The sequence below is a fragment of the Mesoplodon mirus genome (assembly GCF_964341445.2).
Source record: "Mesoplodon mirus genome assembly, chromosome: 10".
Lineage (NCBI taxonomy): Eukaryota > Metazoa > Chordata > Mammalia > Artiodactyla > Ziphiidae > Mesoplodon > Mesoplodon mirus.
In genome coordinates, this window is record NC_138986.1 from 58,519,534 (window position 1) to 58,538,215 (window position 18,682).

At 45.1% G+C, this 18,682-nt stretch overlaps 1 protein-coding gene across 5 annotated transcripts in view; it reads left to right on the forward strand.

Moving 5' to 3' along the window:
* Positions 1-7,241: 7,241 nt before the first annotated feature.
* FAXC (failed axon connections homolog, metaxin like GST domain containing) overlaps positions 7,242-18,682 on the forward strand; it is a 71,693-nt gene continuing 60,252 nt past the window's right edge. The window contains exons 1-3 of one of the 5 annotated variants that reach the window (XM_082633858.1): positions 7,296-7,314; positions 8,076-8,197; positions 13,450-13,585. In XM_082633858.1, coding sequence (XP_082489984.1) covers positions 8,091-8,197; positions 13,450-13,585 — 243 coding nt within the window. In that variant the 5' untranslated portion in view covers positions 7,296-7,314; positions 8,076-8,090. Of the gene's footprint in view, positions 7,315-7,507; positions 7,601-7,873; positions 8,198-10,482; positions 10,572-13,449; positions 13,586-18,682 lie in introns of those variants that run through there. The other 4 variants (XM_082633857.1, XM_082633859.1, XM_082633855.1 and 1 more) reach the window with 4 other exon arrangements.

An 18,682-nucleotide genomic window follows, 5' to 3' on the forward strand; every position in this document is an offset into this window, starting at 1 on the left:
CCCCCATCCTCACACACACCACCAGGTAGCACCCAGACTCACCACATAGTAACGAGGGCTTTGCGCTCTCAGGCCTCTGCTTGTTTACCTGAGCACCCACCGACCTGGCAGTTTTGCTCTCGTTTTTCCCTGAGAACCAATCAATGGATGCTGAACCTTAACTCTTCCAGAGGCAAATCTCTCCGTGCTCTTGAGATGACATCTTCCTCTGAGATCAATCAGTTCAGGCCCAGGTGACTGGCACTCCACAGACCTGCTGGGGCCAAATGTTTTTGACACTCTTGTAGCCTGATAAGGATCCCTGCAATCTCTAGTCGTTGCCCAAGATTCAGACACCCACGCTGATTCTTTTCTATGATCTCTCCCTAAGACTGTTTCTTGAATTTGTCTTCCCTGACTCAACCTCCCACTTCTCCCTTCTACACTTTTCTGCTGTGACCTCTATAAGCACCAGTTCATGGTTTATCAACTACCCTACTTCTCAAGTCTGCATTGAAGTTTCCTTTACTTTCTACCTTAACTGAAACCTGGCTTTCCTCTGAGGGTATGGTTTCACCTGCCGCCATTCTGAGAGGAAGTTCCCTAATTGTCTATGAACCTCAGAGTTGCGAGATGGGATTTGAGTCCTTTTCACTCACTGCCATTACACTTTTTTTTTTCCTGCTTTTTAAAAATTCTTTTACAGAAGTGGACTCCTACTACATGTGAGGTTTTATAAATGTACTGTTCAAATTTATTTATTTATTTTAGGCCCCACCATGTGGCATGTGGCACCTGGTTCCCTGACCAGGGATTAAACCTGCACACCCTGCATTGGGAGTGTGGAGTCTTAACCACTGGACCACGAGGGAAATCCCACTGCCATTACTCTTTTTTTTTTTTTTTTTTTTTAATATTTACTCATTTATTTGGCTGTGCCAGGTCTTAGTTGCGGCATGTGGGATCTTTAGTTGCAGCATGCGAACTCTTAGTTGTGCGTGTGGGGTGTAGTTCCTTGACAGGGATCGAACATGGGCCCTCTGCATTGGGAGCGAGGAGTCTTAGCCACTGGACCACTGGCATTACTGCCATTACTCTTGAATAAAAGCTCTCATGTCTCCAAGCCTCAAGTCTAGCTCTCCTAACCTCTACTCCCCGTTTATTGCCAAACTCCACTTCTGGCCACAACCCTCAATCACAGTGTCTTTGTTCTTACCTAAGGCCTCCCAGCTTCCTGAGTAACTCCAACGTCTATGTGGATGGTTTGTGCATTACCTCATCAGCAACAGAACCTTGTCTCTAGAGGCTTCTACCATACCTTTATGGTCAACACTTGAGGTTACCTAAGAACATCTGAAGCCATAGATTGGAACATCCCACTCAGAGGAGAAGGCCTCTTTGAAACTATGATAGAAAACCAAGAAGCCGTAGAAGAAAAAATTGAAAAATAGCAAGCTGGGGAAAATATTTGCAAACTAATTTACAGAAAAAGAATTCTCTTTCTCAATTAGGACCTCATATAAATCAATGAAAAAGACTAATAACCCAGTGAAAAAAAATGAACAGTTCATAGAAAAGTCAATACAAATGCATCTTTCAAAAAAAATGTACTCAACCTCACATGTAATAAGAAACAAATTTAAAACTACAATGAGACACTGCTTTCTCATTGACAATTAGGAAGGATCAAAATATTTAAGAATATGTGCGGTTAGGCTACGTATGAGAAAAGAGACACTTTCAAAACTATGGAGAGTGTGTATTGCTCTTTATGGAGAACAATATGGCAACATCTATCACAATTACAATGCATGGCTCTTTTGACCCAGAAATTCCACTTCTATATATATATATATATATATATATCTGTGGTATTCTATGAAGAAAGAAAGAAAGGAAGGAAGGAAGGAAGAAAAAAAGAGAAAAAGAAAGAAAGAAAAGGAAAGAAAAAGAAAAAAAGAAGCTTGGAAGTTCTATGTTTAAGATAAAAAAGAAAGTAAGGTGCAGGACAGACAGTTAAATGATACAATTTGTGTAAAAATAAATAGAAAATGCTTTTATAATGCATAGAATATCTCTGGGAATAAACACAGAAGCTGATGGTTGTATTTGTCTCTGGGGAGGGGTCTGGGGAACAGTTAGGAGGAGACTATCCTTTAGCGTCCCAGCAGGAAACTGAAGGCACATGCAAACGGGATATTTTGAGGACCATTTAATAAAAGGACTATTTACAAAAATGCAGAACCCCAGCGCTAGCAACAGCAGGAAGCCATTGCCAGCCCTCCGGCTGAAGGAGAAATGCGTGGACTTTGTTCCTGAAACCCACAGAGGGAGCCACGTGAAGAGAGACACAGCATGGGGCAACTCTGCAGGAAAAGATACTAAGGGATTGTCATCCCTTCCTTACTCCCCTCTGGTCCTCTGATCTCCATCACAGGCAAGCTCCACGGTGGCAGCTTGGGTACCCATAACCACTGCTATCCTTCACAAAGGTCAGCATCTGGGGCAAGGAGCAGGGTGCATCCGGACGCGACATTGGTGTGTGTGTGGGGATATCTGGGTAGAAATTGACTTTTCATTGCATTCTCCTCTGTAGCTTTTGAATTTTGTACTGTGTTTATGTATTAATATCAAAAATAATGCATGTGATCCCTTTTTAAAAAGAATGGAGAAATATTTATTCCCCTCTCTGACGATCAACCTTTGCTTCCTCCTTTCACAGCCAAATTCATTGTGGGTGTTTTCTGCACTTACTATCCCACCTTCATTTTTCAAGCCTGGCTTCTGACCCCCTGACACTTGAAAGTGCTCACCTGCCAAGGTCAGTAATGTCTACGCTGCTGGGCTAAATTTATTTTACTTGACTTGTTAGGAGCATATGATGCAATTGATCCCATCTCACACTTTCTTGAGATGCCCTCTTCCCTTGGCTTCTGCGGCCCTACACCTGTCTGGCTTCCCTCCTGGCCTCTCTTTCCTTCTCAGTTTCCTGGGTGGTCCTCTCTTCCTCTGGCCATCCTCTAACTGTGGTGTTCTCAGGGCTCTGTCCTTGGCCCCTGTCTCTTCTCACTTAGCATTCACCCTCACATTCTCATGTCTACGCTTTAATGACCCCCACCTATCTCATTCCCAGGCCCAAAGCTCTTTTCTAAACCCACACATTCTGTTGTCATTGGGCATCTCCATTTAGGCATTCAATAGGCTGTTAGGGGTTGAACTGTGTCCCCCTAAAATCCATATGTTGAAGTCCTAATGGTCCAGTACCTAAAAAATGTGACTGTATTTGGAGGTAGTGCCTTCAAAGGTATAATTAAGGTAAAATGAGGTAATTAGGGTGGTTGTAATCTAATATGACTGATGCCCTTAGATAAAGAGAAGATTAGGACATAAACGTACAGAGCAAAGACCATGTAAAGACACAGGGAGAAGATGGCCATTAACAAGCTAAGGAGAGAGGCCTTAGAAGAAATCAACCCTGACAACAGCTTGATCTCAGACATCTAGCCTCCAGAACTGTGAGGAAATAAATTTCTGTTATTTAAGCCACGCAGTCTGTGGTACTTTTTTAGAGCAGCCGTAGCACACTAATGCACTGCCCAAGCCAAAAATCTTCCAAACCCTTTCATGACCCACCTTCTTAATTGCCCCTCACTTATCTGAGCCTGGTTATTATTTGAATATCTTTTCTCAGCATCAAGTCAATCTTCAGGAAATGTTTTCTGAGTGTTGCATACTGATTAATAAAATGCCCAAGTCCAGTGGATCAGAAAGTAGATAGGCAAAGCCACCTTATGGTGACAACAAGCTTTCAGCTATAACGTTGGATATCTGGTTAGGGGAGTATTAGATCTCTTCTCCACAAGTCAAGCCAAGAAAGCAGAAGCTTTACAGAAAAATTCAGGGTAACATTATCAAGTAAACTGTTTATTTTTTGAATAATACAGAGATATTTTAATAAAATAACATTAAATTTCATTATATAAAACCAGCAATAATGCTAACATCACATCCACCTTTTTTAAAAAAATATTTATTTATTTATTTATTTGGTTGCTCTGGGTCTTAGTTGTGGGAGGCAGGCTCCTTAGTTGTGGCTCCAGGGCTCCTTATTTGCAGCTCGCTGGCTCCTTAGTTGCAGCACGTGGGCTCCTTAGTTGTGGCATGTATGTGGGATCTAGTTCCCTGACCAGGGATCAAACCCGGGCCCGCTGCATGGGGAGCGTGGAGTCTTATCCACTGCACCACCAGTGAACCCCACATCCACTTAGTACTCCAAGAGCAGGATCTTAAATCTCTTAAGCTATATTTTGAAGCATGAAGTATAACATTCTTGTGAAAATGCTTTCCAGGATAAAAGAAACTTATAAAATATTTTATTCACTTGTTTATGCTCTTTGTGTTGGTTCCTGAAAAAAGGTGCCATGATGTCACTAGTCCCCCAGGATACTCTGTCTTCTCCCTCTTCTCCATCTAACGCCCTACCCCCACCCCTCCTGCCCCGTGGCTTCTGCCCTCAGCTCCTAGAACTCGAGCATCAGATGAACTTCTCATAAGGCATATGCAGTATTCTGTGTTCTAATTGCTTTTCTTGAGTCTTGATTCATTTTCTTTCCATTTCTGATTCTACTGCTGCCCCAGCCCTTTTATCTGTGTGTCTAGCGTCCAGACCCAGCAAGAATGGTGACTTAATTGGGTTGGTTAGGAACCATCCAACATGGGATTCTGTCTCTTTGGGGCAGAGTTTTTGGGGTTTTTTTCTTTATTTTTTTGTGCTTCATTTTTTTTCTTTTTAAAACATCTTTATTGGATTATAATTGCTTTACAATGGTGTGTTAGTTTCTGCTGTATAAAAAAGTGAATCAGCTATATGTATACATATATCCCCATATTTCCTCCCTCCTGCATCTCCCTCCCACCTTTCCTATCCCACCCCTCTGGGTGGACACAAAGCACCGAGCTGAACTCCCTGTGCTATGCGGCTGCTTCCCACTAACGAGCTATTTTACACTGGGTAGTGTATATATGTACATGCCACTCTGGGGCAGAGTTTTTTTTTGTTTGTTTGTTTGTTTTTTTTTGCGGTACGCGGGCCTCTCACTGTTGTGGCCTCTCCCGTTGCGGAGCACAGGCTCCAGAAGCGCAGGCTCAGCGGCCATGGCTCATGGGCCCAGCCGCTCCGTGGCATGTGGGATCTTCCCAGACCGGGGCACGAACCCGTGTCCCCTGCATCGGCAGGCAGACTCTCAACCACTGCGCCACCAGGGAAGCCCTGGGGCAGAGTTTCTGATGCCCCTCATAAGCTAGTATTCTAGACCACTGATAATCAAAGTGTGGTCTGGCTTCACCTGGAAGCTTGTTAGAAATGCAGAATCTCAGACCTCACCCCAGAACTCCTGAGTCAGAATTTGCACGTGAACAAGATCCCCAGTCATTCGTATACACAGTAATGTTTGAGAAACACTGATCTAATTGTACCTTTTGATCATTGTGGCAGATTCTCAGATGATACATATACAAACTTTGGGAAGCACTGATTTATTTGTCCCTTGTCATATCATTATGGCCAGGCTGCAGAGTGACATGACACAGACATAGCAATATCTGCGTAAAGGAATGGCCTAAATCTACCTTTCTCAAAAGGTGATAGCATAACAGGCAGGTGTTTGAGACTTTGTAGTCATTGGATTTAGACGTGGTTCAGAAGACTGAGCCACAGACCGATGGCCTAAAGAAGAAATACCATGGACAGCACTCCAGTACTGGTACCTGGGATGAGAGCCATTGTAGGTGGTGGAAAGCCCAAAGGGCTGCTGGTGTGGGACACATGGGGTTTGAATCCTGGCTCTATCATTACCTAGCTCTGGGACTTGAGCTTGTTAACTTACCTCTCTGAGCCTCCGTTTTCTTATTTGTAAAATAAGGATGCCAATAGTTAGTTAACACAGATTGTTTTGGTGAGTTACTGAAAAATGTATCATCACTAGACAGACAGGTGTTCAATAAATATTAGCTCCTTCCTTTTTTTTTTTCTCTTGTAATACCTCAATAGTAAAACAAGTTTCTTGAAAAAATAAAAATAACAAGATGCCTCTAGCCTGGAGCTAATGTCATGGTTATGACGCCAAGGCTTTCAGAATTGGCGGTGGTGGTGGGAGGGGTGGAGTAAAGATGCTCACTCTAGCTCCCCAGGTCTTCATACCATCTCACTAGGTCCTCATGGCTGGACCTAGACACTCAGGCCAATAATTAGGTACAAACGGATATTCTTTAAATACTGGCTCAACATTTAAAGAGAGCATAGGCGGGTGCCATGGGGGAAGAACAATGGAGAATCCCTGGTGCCAGTGCTCCTTGCCCCCTTTCTGCACAGAGCCTTTAGTTCGGATCCCAAACCTGTCCACTCTGCTTCCTATGCGGCCTCCTGCTCTCTCTCCCCGGAAGACAGTCTGGTGACCACCTTTGTCTCTCCAGCAGGCCCTTGGGTTCCACTCCTTGCAACCTGCCCGTGGAAGGTTCACTTCCAACCGCACGCTCTGCTTCTTGCTGAGAGGTCCCATAAACGTCTGCAGGGGTGTTTGAGACCCCTTGGTCTGGGCCCTGGCTGGCCCCTGCCCTTATCTGGTGGGGGCTGGCACCACGCCCCACATTATTAGCTGTATGACGGCCCTCACTGCCTGCTCTAAGGGGCTGGGACGGCAGGGGAAGTCGAAGGGCGTGTCCGCCTCCACTCCAATGTCGGCTCTCTCACGCAAACGCGTGGAGGCTTCCTATATCCATCCTTTCACCTTAAGAGTGATAACCGCCCCCCACCCGCCACTTGAATTTTTTTTCAATTCCTTCAAACGATTTTAAACTATCCATGCTCTTGCTAAAATTTGTGTGTACATCATACACTTGTATGAAGCACGGTCCTATTCTTTGTACGTAGGAACTTTTAAAAATGATGTTAAAGGGAAGAAAATTGATCACACACACACACATCCACGATTGACAGATTTTCTGCACCGAAAAGGAAAGGAAAAACAACAACACGCCACATTCCCTGAGTTCCCTGATAATGATTTCCAAGGGGAAAGCCTAGGACTTGGGCTGCGTCTGTCGGAGGGGAAATCGCTCTAGAGTACATTTTTGTTGTTATTTATCAAACCAGACATCTCTCCGTGGGCACACTGCCGAGACTTAGGTAACTGTGTAATGTGATAAGTGTTTTTATGAGTTATGCAAAGACACAGCGCTTTCCTGACGGCCGGAGCAACGTAATTCGCGACCTTGTCCGGGCCCGGGTTCCAGGCTTGCGCGGGGCGGTGTCTCTGCCCGAGCTCCGCGCGGCCGCAGGTGAGTCCTGCGCGCGCCCCGCTCTCGCGCCTGCGGGAGGGGCTGGAGCGGAGGCGGAGGACGGGCCGGGGGTGGTGGTGGGGGACGGAGATCCGGGCCCGACTGCAGATTCCTCCGGGGGGAGCCGCATTTCCAGCCACGTCCGCAGCCCTGCCCTCGCGCGCCGAGCCGTTCCCGGCCGTGCCGCCTGGAGGCGCGGAGCCCGCCGGGCTCGCCCAGCCCTGCAGCTCCGGCCGGGGCGGAGGCCGCCGGACCGCGGAGATGCGGGGCGGGGGCAGGGCGCGGGGTAGGTGACTTTATCCCGCCTCTGTTTCCCTGCCCCAGGGAGCAATGACATCACGCGGCCTTCTCCCGGCGCCGACACAAAGAGCGGCGCGGAGAGGCCGCTGCGGGGGGAGCCGGCGGCCGCCGCTGCCGCCCCGGGCCGCTGGGCCCCGCCGGCCAGGCCCGCCGCCCGCGGCCCGCGCCCTCCCTCTTCCTCCGCCGCCGCCTCGGTCGCCGCCGCCCGCGCCGCCCGCACCGCCAGTGCGCCGCTGAGCCCGCGCCCGGCCGCGCCGGCCCCTTCCCATGCGGGCGGCGCGGGCCCTGGGAGGGGCGCCCGCAGCCAGCCGCGCAGCATGCACTGGGGGGTTGGCTTTGCCTCGTCCAGGCCGTGCGTGGTGGATCTGAGCTGGAACCAGAGCGTCTCCTTCTTCGGCTGGTGGGCCGGGTCCGAGGAGCCCTTCTCCTTTTATGGGGACATCATCGCTTTCCCTTTGCAGGATTACAGTGGGATCATGGCAGGGCTGGGCTCCGATCCCTGGTGGAAGAAAACCCTTTACTTGACCGGGGGAGCTTTGCTGGCCGCAGCTGCGTATCTGCTCCACGAACTCCTGGTCATTAGGTGAGCCGGAGAGAGGGCCCCATGCAGGGGCGCAGAGAGGGACACCTGGCCAGGGCAGGGTTGGCGCGAGGGGGGACCCGTGCCAGCCCCTCGGTCACAACGCCCAAACGCCCGAGTCCTGTCCTTCTCTTTCGCCAGAGGCAGTCCGTGGTCACCTGGCCGTGAGGGGCAGTTTGGAGTTGACAGGAGAATTAAACTGGTACTGGGAGGGAAAAACACTTGTCTCCCTATCATTCGGTGCTAAACGCAAAAATTCTCTGGGCTGTTATGGAGCATAATAGTCTGTTATGAAGATCTTAGCTGCAGTGTTTTTGCAACAATAGAATTAGGTCCTGCAGAAATGCTAAGTTACATTTTTATGCAATGCCCTATTTGTTTATAGATGATAATGCTGGGATATTAACCACTAACCTTATCTTTTACTTAAAGGTTAGTTCTCCACTGTCCCTTCCCCAAGTGTCAACATCATCAAAAGACTGAAATTGCAAAAGCTTCAGAGACCTCCAGGTCCCTGTTAGGGATGCACAGCGGAGTGTGCAATTTTGATGCAGCCTTAACCCGGTTATGTGCTAATCTGGTATCTAAAGCTAAGCACCAGCTTCAGGTTTAAATGCCATTGTTGTGCGAACAGGAGGAGATCCGGGGACTGAACTAGCACATGGGCCTGCATGGGAGTTGCCCCAGGCCCTAAACAGTTGCCTCTGCCGCCTGCCGCAGAATGTTTACAGGATTGACTTGGAAATACCAGAAAATGGAGGCCCTGCTGTTGGTACATCCAGCCGGACACGAGATCTTTGTTTGAGTAGAATAATGCCATAGGCTGCCAGGACCAGTGGTTTGGCTAATTATACGCCAATTTACGGTTAAAATTTCCATGTGTTTGAGCCCTCTGTCACTGGGGGGAGGACCAGGAAAGAGCAGTTTTCAATAGCTCAGAATGTCCATCTTAGCCAATATTTTCTAAAGAGTGAGAAAATGTGTCTTACATGTCTTCTTCCCGTGGGGGAATCCTACACAATAGGTTTATAAACAAAGACAGTGATAGGTGACCTTTAACAGGCCTGCAGGGATTCCAAGAGGACACTGTAGCAGCCTAACAGGTATTTTGAATATTTTTAGTCTCTGAGAGAGTGGAAATCATTTAGGTCTGGAGAAATGTATTGTCTTTCATAATTAGGAAGTTTTATTTTAAGCTTATCATTGAATTCTCTCACTTTGCACAGTGTCTTGAATCTAGTTGAACCAAATTTAAAAAATTAAGTGATTTATTTCTCTAGATTATTGTATATATTTTCCAGTTTTAGAACTCTATTTCAAGCTAGGTTTCAAGCCATATGGAAAACGAAAACATTTGTGCAGTGCTTGAAATGGTAACCCAGTTGTTCTGAAATTCATATTCCAGTCCAAAGCCTTTGGAGGATTCCGAACCATGTGGCTTCTCACCAGTCTTCCACTTTGAGGAGGGAGTGAGACACAGCTTCACAGGACTGAGTCTCAAACTTGCTTAAATGACCTTGCAGAAATGGGGAGGTGGGTGGGGGAGCTCAGAGTTGACCTTGGGAGCAGGCCACACCCTGGTAGGTGTGGTCTCTGTGCCCAGAAGAGCCCGCTGCCCACTTGGACACTTATTTGAAAAAGTGTTTTTAATCCTTGGTTTATTCACTTTTGTTTCTTGACAGATGTTTACACTGAGTCGGGAAACCCTGTTGTAATGCAAATAATAGACAAATGGTTGCCTGTTTTTGACCCCTTAATAGGTGGCTCTGCTTAGAAGTGCTTTACCTATGTGATTGCATTTAACCTTCGCAACTGCCAACCGCCCTTGAATGCTTGATCTCCATTTCTTAGATGAGGAAATTTAGGCTGAGGGAGGTTAAGCAATTCACCCAAGATCCCGTAGTAAGAGTAGTAGGATCCAGATTCAAATCTGAGAATGTGTGTCTGCGGAGCCCGCACTTCTACTACTTTCTCCTAACAAGTTTCAATTCTGGAGTAAGTTTTGATGGCGGAGAGGAAGAGAACTGGGGCATTGCTCAGGGAAGACAAGTCTGTGGCACAGACCTGAGTTTTTGACAACAGCTAGGGGCACAGAGGGAATAGGGGAAGAAGACCAAGGAAAATGCTGCCCTGGGATTTGGAGGTTACACGATAGAGACCTTCACTTGACGGGAAGTCTAAGTTTCAATTGTCTGTGGAGTTTAGGCAAAACACAAAACAATCTGAAATATGTGGGATGGAAAATCCATCTTGAAATGGCTACGCTGTCTGAGTTCACTGGCAATCATATTCTTCACCACGGTACTTGGATTTCCTGCTGCGTAGACTTAACCTTAATCTATGGGTACATCTCCAGAGTGGAAAGTAAAGTTGACAGGTAAGAATTATTTAGGAAGTTTAATTAATGAGTAAAATAACCAAAGTAGGTATTTTGGATTTTACTCCTATTTTTCCCATCACAGTATTTTTAAAGAAATAGAGTCCCAGCCCTTTACTTTATCCTCCCCTAGTGGAGAGAGCCTTGCAGCTCTCTTCAATTCAGTCCAGCATTCGGAAATGTGTTGTTTGTAAATTGAATGACCCAGGAATGACTTGTTACCCATAGCTTGTTTGTACTTTAGGCACATGGGCTCAGCCTGCCCTAGAAAACTTAGGGAATCAGAGCAGCCCATGGGTCATGTGATCTCTATAAACTAACAGCCCATCCTGTGATATCCTTCACCATGGGAGTAGGGGCTAGTCTTGCTGCTTGACAGGTGTTCTCTTAGACAGTCCTCACTATAAGAGCACTTTATAAAATGTAGCTGTCCAGATTACCTGCTCCTCTGGTCTTAAATTACAGAGAGAGCTTCCTGACCTGGAGGGAGGGCTCTAGAGCCAGATTGGGTTCAAATTCACTCTGCCTTTAACCAACCATGTAACCTTGGACCTGAGAGTAAGCTTGGTTACTCAGTTTTCTCATCTGTGAAATGGAAATAATAGTAGCCTTCCTCACAGAGGTGATTGCATGAGTTAACACATGTGAAATGCTTAGCCAGAGTTCGACGTTATAGTGAGCATTCAATAAAAGTTGGCCATCATTAATTATTACAGACTTTCATCAGAAAGTTCCAGGCTTGCGTGGTCTGAGTCAAACCAGCTACTTTAATAAAATTAACTGAGGTATTGCCCATTTTTGGTGTAGTCGAAGTGCTTAAGAGCTTGGGAACTAACTAGTAACAACTTGATCTTAAATTGGTATTCCTTGGGCAAGTTATTTAACCTCTCTGAGCTTCAGTTTCCTTGTCTACTGTAAAATATAAGTATGATATAATATTCTAAATTTAAACTATAGCAATATCCTCTCTGTAGTGGTACTATCAGAAAGAAATAATTTAATATGTATGATGTACACAAAGTCATTGGCATATGCTGGTCACATCCATTCTTATTATGACATGGCCCAAGTTAACCATCAGAATTAGATTGTTCTGGCCAGTGGAGCAGGGGATTTTACATTTATCTCCTCTCTTTCAGTTCTTAAAATTTTTGCCTGGCTAATTTACATGAAATTACCACTCTGAGTTGAATTACTTGACTGGACAAAGTTAATTGTCAAAGCTACAGTTTGCCCTTTTTAGAAACATAGTCTAAGTGGCTTCTTAATTTTAGTATCTGACCTCCCAAACATTTCATCTAAGTGAAAACCTTTGTTTTATAGCAAGTATTGTCAGAAGGCAGCAAATATTTTTATTCTTTTGACTAGTGTTTTCAAAATTAGTCATTCTTAACTCTTTAAGTGGAAAGGGCGCTCCGGTGGTAAACTTCTCCAAAAAGAGTGTGTTTTACTGAACGGAGTTTCTGCAGGAAGTGGGCATCGTTGTGATGATGATATGAAGAGCTTGCCCTTGCTTGCTTGGGTAGAAGGAAGTGTGGGATTACACTAGGAACAGTGTGAAGGAACCAGAGGCTTAGGGAAGGCCAAAGGGGAAGGGTGAGGTTTATCTGACTGGGAAATGGTTGGGTGGAGTGAAAGATGGAAGTTGCAAAAGGTTCCCGAATGTGGTGTATGAGTGCCCCTGTGTGGAATGAGATTTTGTAGTTTAAGGGGATAAGACCATGTCTCTTTGAATGAGAATAAAGTCCACCACTTAATGCTTGATAGCTCACCAAATGTTTACAGATATTATCTTACTTAGTTCTCACGATAATTGAGGCAGAATTGGTACTGTCCTCACTTTCCAAATGAGAGAGGAGGAGAGGTCTTGGGTGACGTGGCCAATAGGAACTAGGGCTTGCACTTGACCCCAGGTATCCAGAAGTGGAATCCAGCGTTTGATCTCCTACATGGTGGCTATTGAAAAACTCTACCAGGGAAGTCCTCACCACCCAGAAAAGTAGCCAAAGGAAAAGATAGACGTGTGGCTGAGACAGAAGAAAGGGAAAAGGCAGGGGTACTGGGATATATGCTGTGTGGTGAAAGTGGGGAACCTGTGAAGGTAGAGAGGAGGAGAGAGCACCAGAAGCCAGGTTCCTTGGCACCACAGGTGAAAGGTCAGGTGAGGGCATGGAGAGTTTGGAAGAGGGACCAGAATATACAGAGCCTCACATTCCCTGCAGACTTGAATCGTAGCAGAGCAAATCTGCACTGTTATTCCAAGGTCCTGTGGATGAATAGACTGTTTCATGGTACAGTCTCGTGGTCAAGAACATAGGCTCTGACTACATGGTTTAGTCCAAGTTCTGCCGTTTACTAGTAATGGGACTTTGGGCAAGTTTATTCTCTGTGCCTCGGTTTCCTTATCTGCAAAACATGGATAACGGTAGTACCTACCTCAAAAGGTTATTGTGAAGATTAAATGAGATAATACCCGTGAAGCCCTCAGAACAATGCCTGATGCACAGTAAGCACAGAATATCTTTTTTTATCCATCCAACTTGTCCCTGGCAGGTAGACATAGCCAGCTGGAGAAGAGGTGGACCTATACCAGAAAGTACACATCCTGCCCATAGGCCACAGGTACCAGAAAGAGGTTGACATGTAGTTACTCTCCTGAGCCCTTGCAGTTATGGAAATAGCAGAGTTTGTGAGGTTCTCTTGTGTTTTGACCAAGCTTTCCCCCTCAAAGTGCTTGTTGGTGAGGTAAGACCCTGTGACAAACAGACCTGCTTGTCCATTGAGGAGCTACAGCCCAGCAGGGGCCTCTAAGGAACTAAGGGAACTGCATGTGTAACACGTGGATTGTTCTTTTTTTTTTCTGTTTTGGTTTTGACAGGAAACAGCAAGAGATTGACTCCAAAGATGCTATTATTTTGCATCAGTTTGCAAGACCTAACAATGGTGTCCCCAGTTTATCTCCTTTCTGTTTGAAAATGGAAACTTATTTAAGGATGGCTGACTTACCCTATCAGGTACTTTTGTGCAAATATGTTTTATCCTCGTGGCAGCAATATTGGCTAGGGGGGGAAGTACTTAATCTCACAGCGTGGGAAGGGCTTGCTCTTGGTGCCAGAGGGGTGGGTATGAAAGCAGTGGTGCCCAGTCCTTAGTAGATACTTAGGAGACTTGATCCCAGTCTGTTGATTTTTACATCCAATTTAACGAGTGATCACAAGGGTCTGGACTTTCGTAGTGTTGAAGGCCATGCTATTTTTTCCTGACAGAGTATTCTTTGGTTAATAGTTTGGCCTACTGGGAACCTATAAATAAAGGTGAGCCTGATGTGGTTCTTTCCTTCAGGTTTCTATTTGTTGGAAGCATTATATTTATCTCTTATGAATCCTGGGGACAAACGTCCAGCAGGCCACCAAAGAGATATTTGTAGATTTTGTGAGAGTTTTTCCTACTGATTTGTTGTTCTGTTTGGGTGACTTTCAGGGAAGCACTTGCTCATTTCAGCCTTAGAGAGGGAACAGAGGAATGAATGCGTTTAAAATATAAATTTTTCTCTGAGTAATGCTTGAGCCGTGTCTCACAAATTTGACAGGTTGTGTTTTCATTGTCATTCAATTATATTTTTAAAAAATATTCCCTTATGTTTTTCTTTTTCGCCTAAGTTCTAGTCATAGGCATTAAAAAAAACTTGGATTTTTGTTATTGTTTTTTAATGTTATGGTCAAAGCAGGTAGTCTTTGTGATATTAATTCCTTGGAATTTACTGACATTTTAGCCTAGTGTATGGCTACTTGTTTATAAATGTTGAAAATAGAATCATATTCCCTGGGAATAGAGCTCTCGCTTTATCTACTTGTTTGAGCATGTTTAGTGTATTGTTTAGACCTGTTATATCTCTGTTTTTTTAAATTTAGTTTTTTAAATTAAAAAGATTATTTTATTTTATTTATTTATTTTTGGCTGCATTGGGTCTTCGTTGCTGCACGCGGGCTTTCTCTAGTTGTGGCGAGCAGGGGCTACTACTCTTCGTTGCAGTGTGCGGGCTTCTTATTGCGGTGGTTTCTCTTGTTGTGGAGCACGGGCCTAGGCATGCAGGCTCAGTAGTTGTGGTGCACAGGCTTAGTTGCTCCACAGCATGTGGGATCTTCCTGAACCAGCGCTTGAACCTGTGTCCCCTGAATTGGCAGGCGTATTCTTAACCACTGTGCCACCAGGGAAGCTCCTCTCTTTATATTTTGTCTGCCTCTTCTAGCAGTTTCTGGAAGGATTGGGTTTAAATATTCAAGTGTATTTGTTGATTTCTCTCTTTTCCTGTCATTCTGTCAGTTCTTGCTTTAGGTAAGAGTATGTGTCTATTCGAGGTTATATTGTTAGGTCCATATAATATGAAAGATCACATCTTTTACTGGTATATAGTACCCATCTCTGTCCCTTATGATTTTTTTTAAACTTGAATTCTATATTATCAGATATTCAGATCGATTCTCCAGCTTTCTTTTGGTTCATATTTGTTTGGGATATCTTTCTTCATCCTCTTTCTCTATTATTATTACTTTTTTTTGTATTTGTCTCTTGTACGCAATGTATTAGTTATAGCCAATCGGAGAGTCCTTAATTGGTGAGTTTAATCCATTTCACTTGCAATGATTATTTTATTAGGACATATTTCTAACATGTTATTTAATATTTTTCTCCTTACTATGTTTTTTATTTTTTCTCATTTCCTGCTTTCTAATAGGTAAAAAAATTTTTCTTGTCATTTAAAAACAAATTCTATTTTTGTTGTTATGGTGGTTGCTCTTAAGATCCAAATTTGTGTTTATTTATCCCCACTCACTTCTTATATGGGTCAAAATCTGTGCTTTCCCTCTAATACTACAAGTCTGTTAGTAGGTTTGCGTGAACCTTGGGTCTCTTTCTTCCCAGGGCTTATCCCAGGTGTGTTGCTGTTATCTGATATTTTAATTCTGGAATTTTGGAAATCCTTTCTCTTTTTATGGTCCTTTTTTAGGCCAGAAGACTTACTAAGTTATTTGACTAGCTTTATTTCCCATATATCTTATCCTACAGGATTTATTTATCTTTTTTATATGAGTACTTCCTTGATGAATATTTTGAATGAGCCTTTATGGGGCAAACTTTCAGTGGCTTTGCATGCCCAAGAACATCTTTATTATGCCGCACATTTGATACTTCTGTGTCCAAAGTTCGTTTCCTTCAGTGCTTTGAAAATATTACTCCATTGTCTTTTTGGTTTGCTGTTGCTATTGAAAAGTCTGATGTTAATCTGGATCTTTTTCTTTCTCTCTGGAGGCTTTTAGAATTCACATTGAATCTCAACATTCTTTTTTTTTTTTTAATCTCAACATTCTCAAATGTCATCATAACTGGCTTGGTGTGGGTCTTCACGTATCTTGTTTGGTCCTTTATAAACTCTTTTCACCTCAAGTCTTTAATCTCTTTTTGATTCTAAGAACTTATCAATGTTCTTCACGTTTCCTTTTTTTAAAAAAAATTATTATTTATTTATTTTATTTATTTATTTTTGGTTGCATGGGATCTTTGTCACTCCTCACGGGTTTTCTCTAGTTACAGCGAGCAGGGGCTTCTCATTGTGGTAGCTTCTCTTGTTGTGGAGCACGGGCTCTAGGCACGTGGGCTTCAGTAGTTGTGGCACGTGGGCTCAGTCGTTGGTGGCTCGCGGGCTCTAGAGCGCAGGCTCAGTAGTTGTGACGCATGGGCTTAGTTGCTCTGCTGCATGTGGGATCTTCCCGGACCAGGGCTTGAACCCGTGTCCCCTGCATTGGCAGGTGGATTCTTAACCACTGCGCCACCAGGGAAGCCCTCCTTTTCTTTTTTGTTTGTTTGTTTCTCCTTCTTCTTTTCTATTCCCGATTATCTGGATCCTGGAATCTCTGCTATTATTTTCTGTGTTTCTGAATCTATCTCTTTATTCTTTTCTTCTTCCTTCTTGGAGAATTCGTCTTTCTGAGCTTCCACTGCATCCCTCTGTTCTCTTCTTGTATCCATCCTATTATTTATCTCATCCATTGTGTTTAACTTCTACATTTTTCTTCTTAATATTTTCCCTTGGTTTGTATTACAATCTCTTCCTTTATCCCTTGGAGGATATTTCTTATGCTAATTAGATTTTTCGGTCTGTCCCAATCATTCTGCCTCATGTTGTGTATATTATCTGTTGCCCTTCTCTTACAGTAACTGTACCCCTCAGGTGTCTGGTTATTTTGGTTTGAGGTCTCCTTTTACCAGGGATGTCAGCTTCCCTGCCCAGGAATTTGCACTGGGCAAAGGCTAAAGCTTAGGGCACAGGTTGTGTACCTCTGAAGGAGTTTAAGAAAAGTAAGGAGGTGAGCCCCAGGCATCCCCACACCACTGTGATTCCTCCAGTTTGCTGCTACTCCTCCAAATGGCTCCCACTGGTCAGGGGTTCACCTTTAAGCTCTTACAAAGAAGCAGCATAGGGAGGGGGTGGTCTTCTTAGCAGGAAACAGAGCAGCTGGGAGGTTGGAGGGGGAATGTTCCTCACCCAGCCAGGATTTTGGCGCCCTGTTAATGATATTACCCCCCAAGTCTCGCCTCCCCATGGCCTGTGCTTTCTGAGCTGGTTTCTCTACAGAAGAGGTCATGGGGGTGGCAGTGATGCTCCTAAGGCAGTGCTGGGACAGTGGAATGACATGCTTAGCTTGGTAAGTGGTCCTCTGGGAATATGGCACTGAATCTGGACTTCAGTTAGGGGATCTGACAGGCATGAGGTGTTTGGGGAACAAAAAAAGGGTCTTTATGACGGGGAACTGGAATGCAAGGGGTCAGTCTGGACAGAGAAGCAGGGAGATTATTCAGGACTTTCTAAGCCAGCAATGGAGGAGAAAATAGCAAAAGACCAGACAAGGTTTGAATCATCTACATACATTGGATCGGATCTGAGAGATCCTTGTTCAGCTCGGCGTTGGCTGTCAGCACTTGAAGATGTGTGTCACTGAGGGACTCACGTTGAAGGAAGAGACCGCTCCCTGCGGTTGCCTGTCTCTGGGCCGTTGTCACTCCCCACCAGGTCGCTGCATTTAGCCAGGACAGCTTTGGGGCAATTAGGGCCCCAAACCTGAGTTTCGTGCTCTGCAGCCTCTGGTGGCTTTCTTGATCTCCTGTGCCCCCCACCCTTGATGAAGTCCTCTTGCTGTTGACAGCGGCTGCAGCAGCTGCCAGGCTGTGGTGCCCTTTCCTTCCTTGCCTCCAAGCCATCCAGCACTGATTGCCCCAGCCTTGTCTCTGCCAGCAGCCTAACACCTCTGGTCATGTTTCAGAGCATGTTGCTGCACTGTTACTCAGTAACAGTGCATATACTGCTTTTAGTTAGAATAACTGGAACAACTGGATACATGCCTTGCTATGAAGCCTGGAGAGGCTTTCGACAAGGGGACTGCTTACCCCCTTCCAAAATTAGTATTTCTTGTTAAGTATATTTTTTAGGAAAGGAGTGATATAGGAGTGTTTTTTCTTCTGTGAGGTCTCTATGGAAAATAGATGAAGGGAGTGTTCAGCGGGGTAGGTAACAGGAAAATGGTTCTATGGCTTAGAAAGGGATGCCCTGAGTCCCCGGGGAGGGGAGCGGGGGTGGGGTGGCGTTGGCGTTGGGGGAGGGACGGTGCCTTGAGACCCGTGTGCCGTCAGCGAGGGTTTGTGTGCATGCAGGTGGTTCCTGGGTAGTGCTGGTGGGGCCCATCGCTTGGAGGATCAGTAGAGAGGTGTTCTGTCACAGACCCAGGGAGCTCTCCCCTCTTCCCCTTCTGTGCCCTGTACCTTTTAAAGAAAGATTAAAATGTCATCTTCCTAAGAGCACGACTTTATATTTGAAGCTTTTTTATTTTTTAACAGAAATGAGACGGGGATAAGTATTTGATGACCATTAGTAGGAACTCACAAGGGTTTTCTTAAAAAGCCTGATGTGGGGCTTCCCTGGGGGCGCAGTGGTTGAGAGTCCGCCTGCCGAGGCAGGGGACACGGGTTCGTGCCCCGGTCCGGGAGGATCCCACATGCCGCGGAGCGGCTGGGCCCGTGAGCCATGGCCACTGACCCTGTGCGTCCGGAGCCTGTGC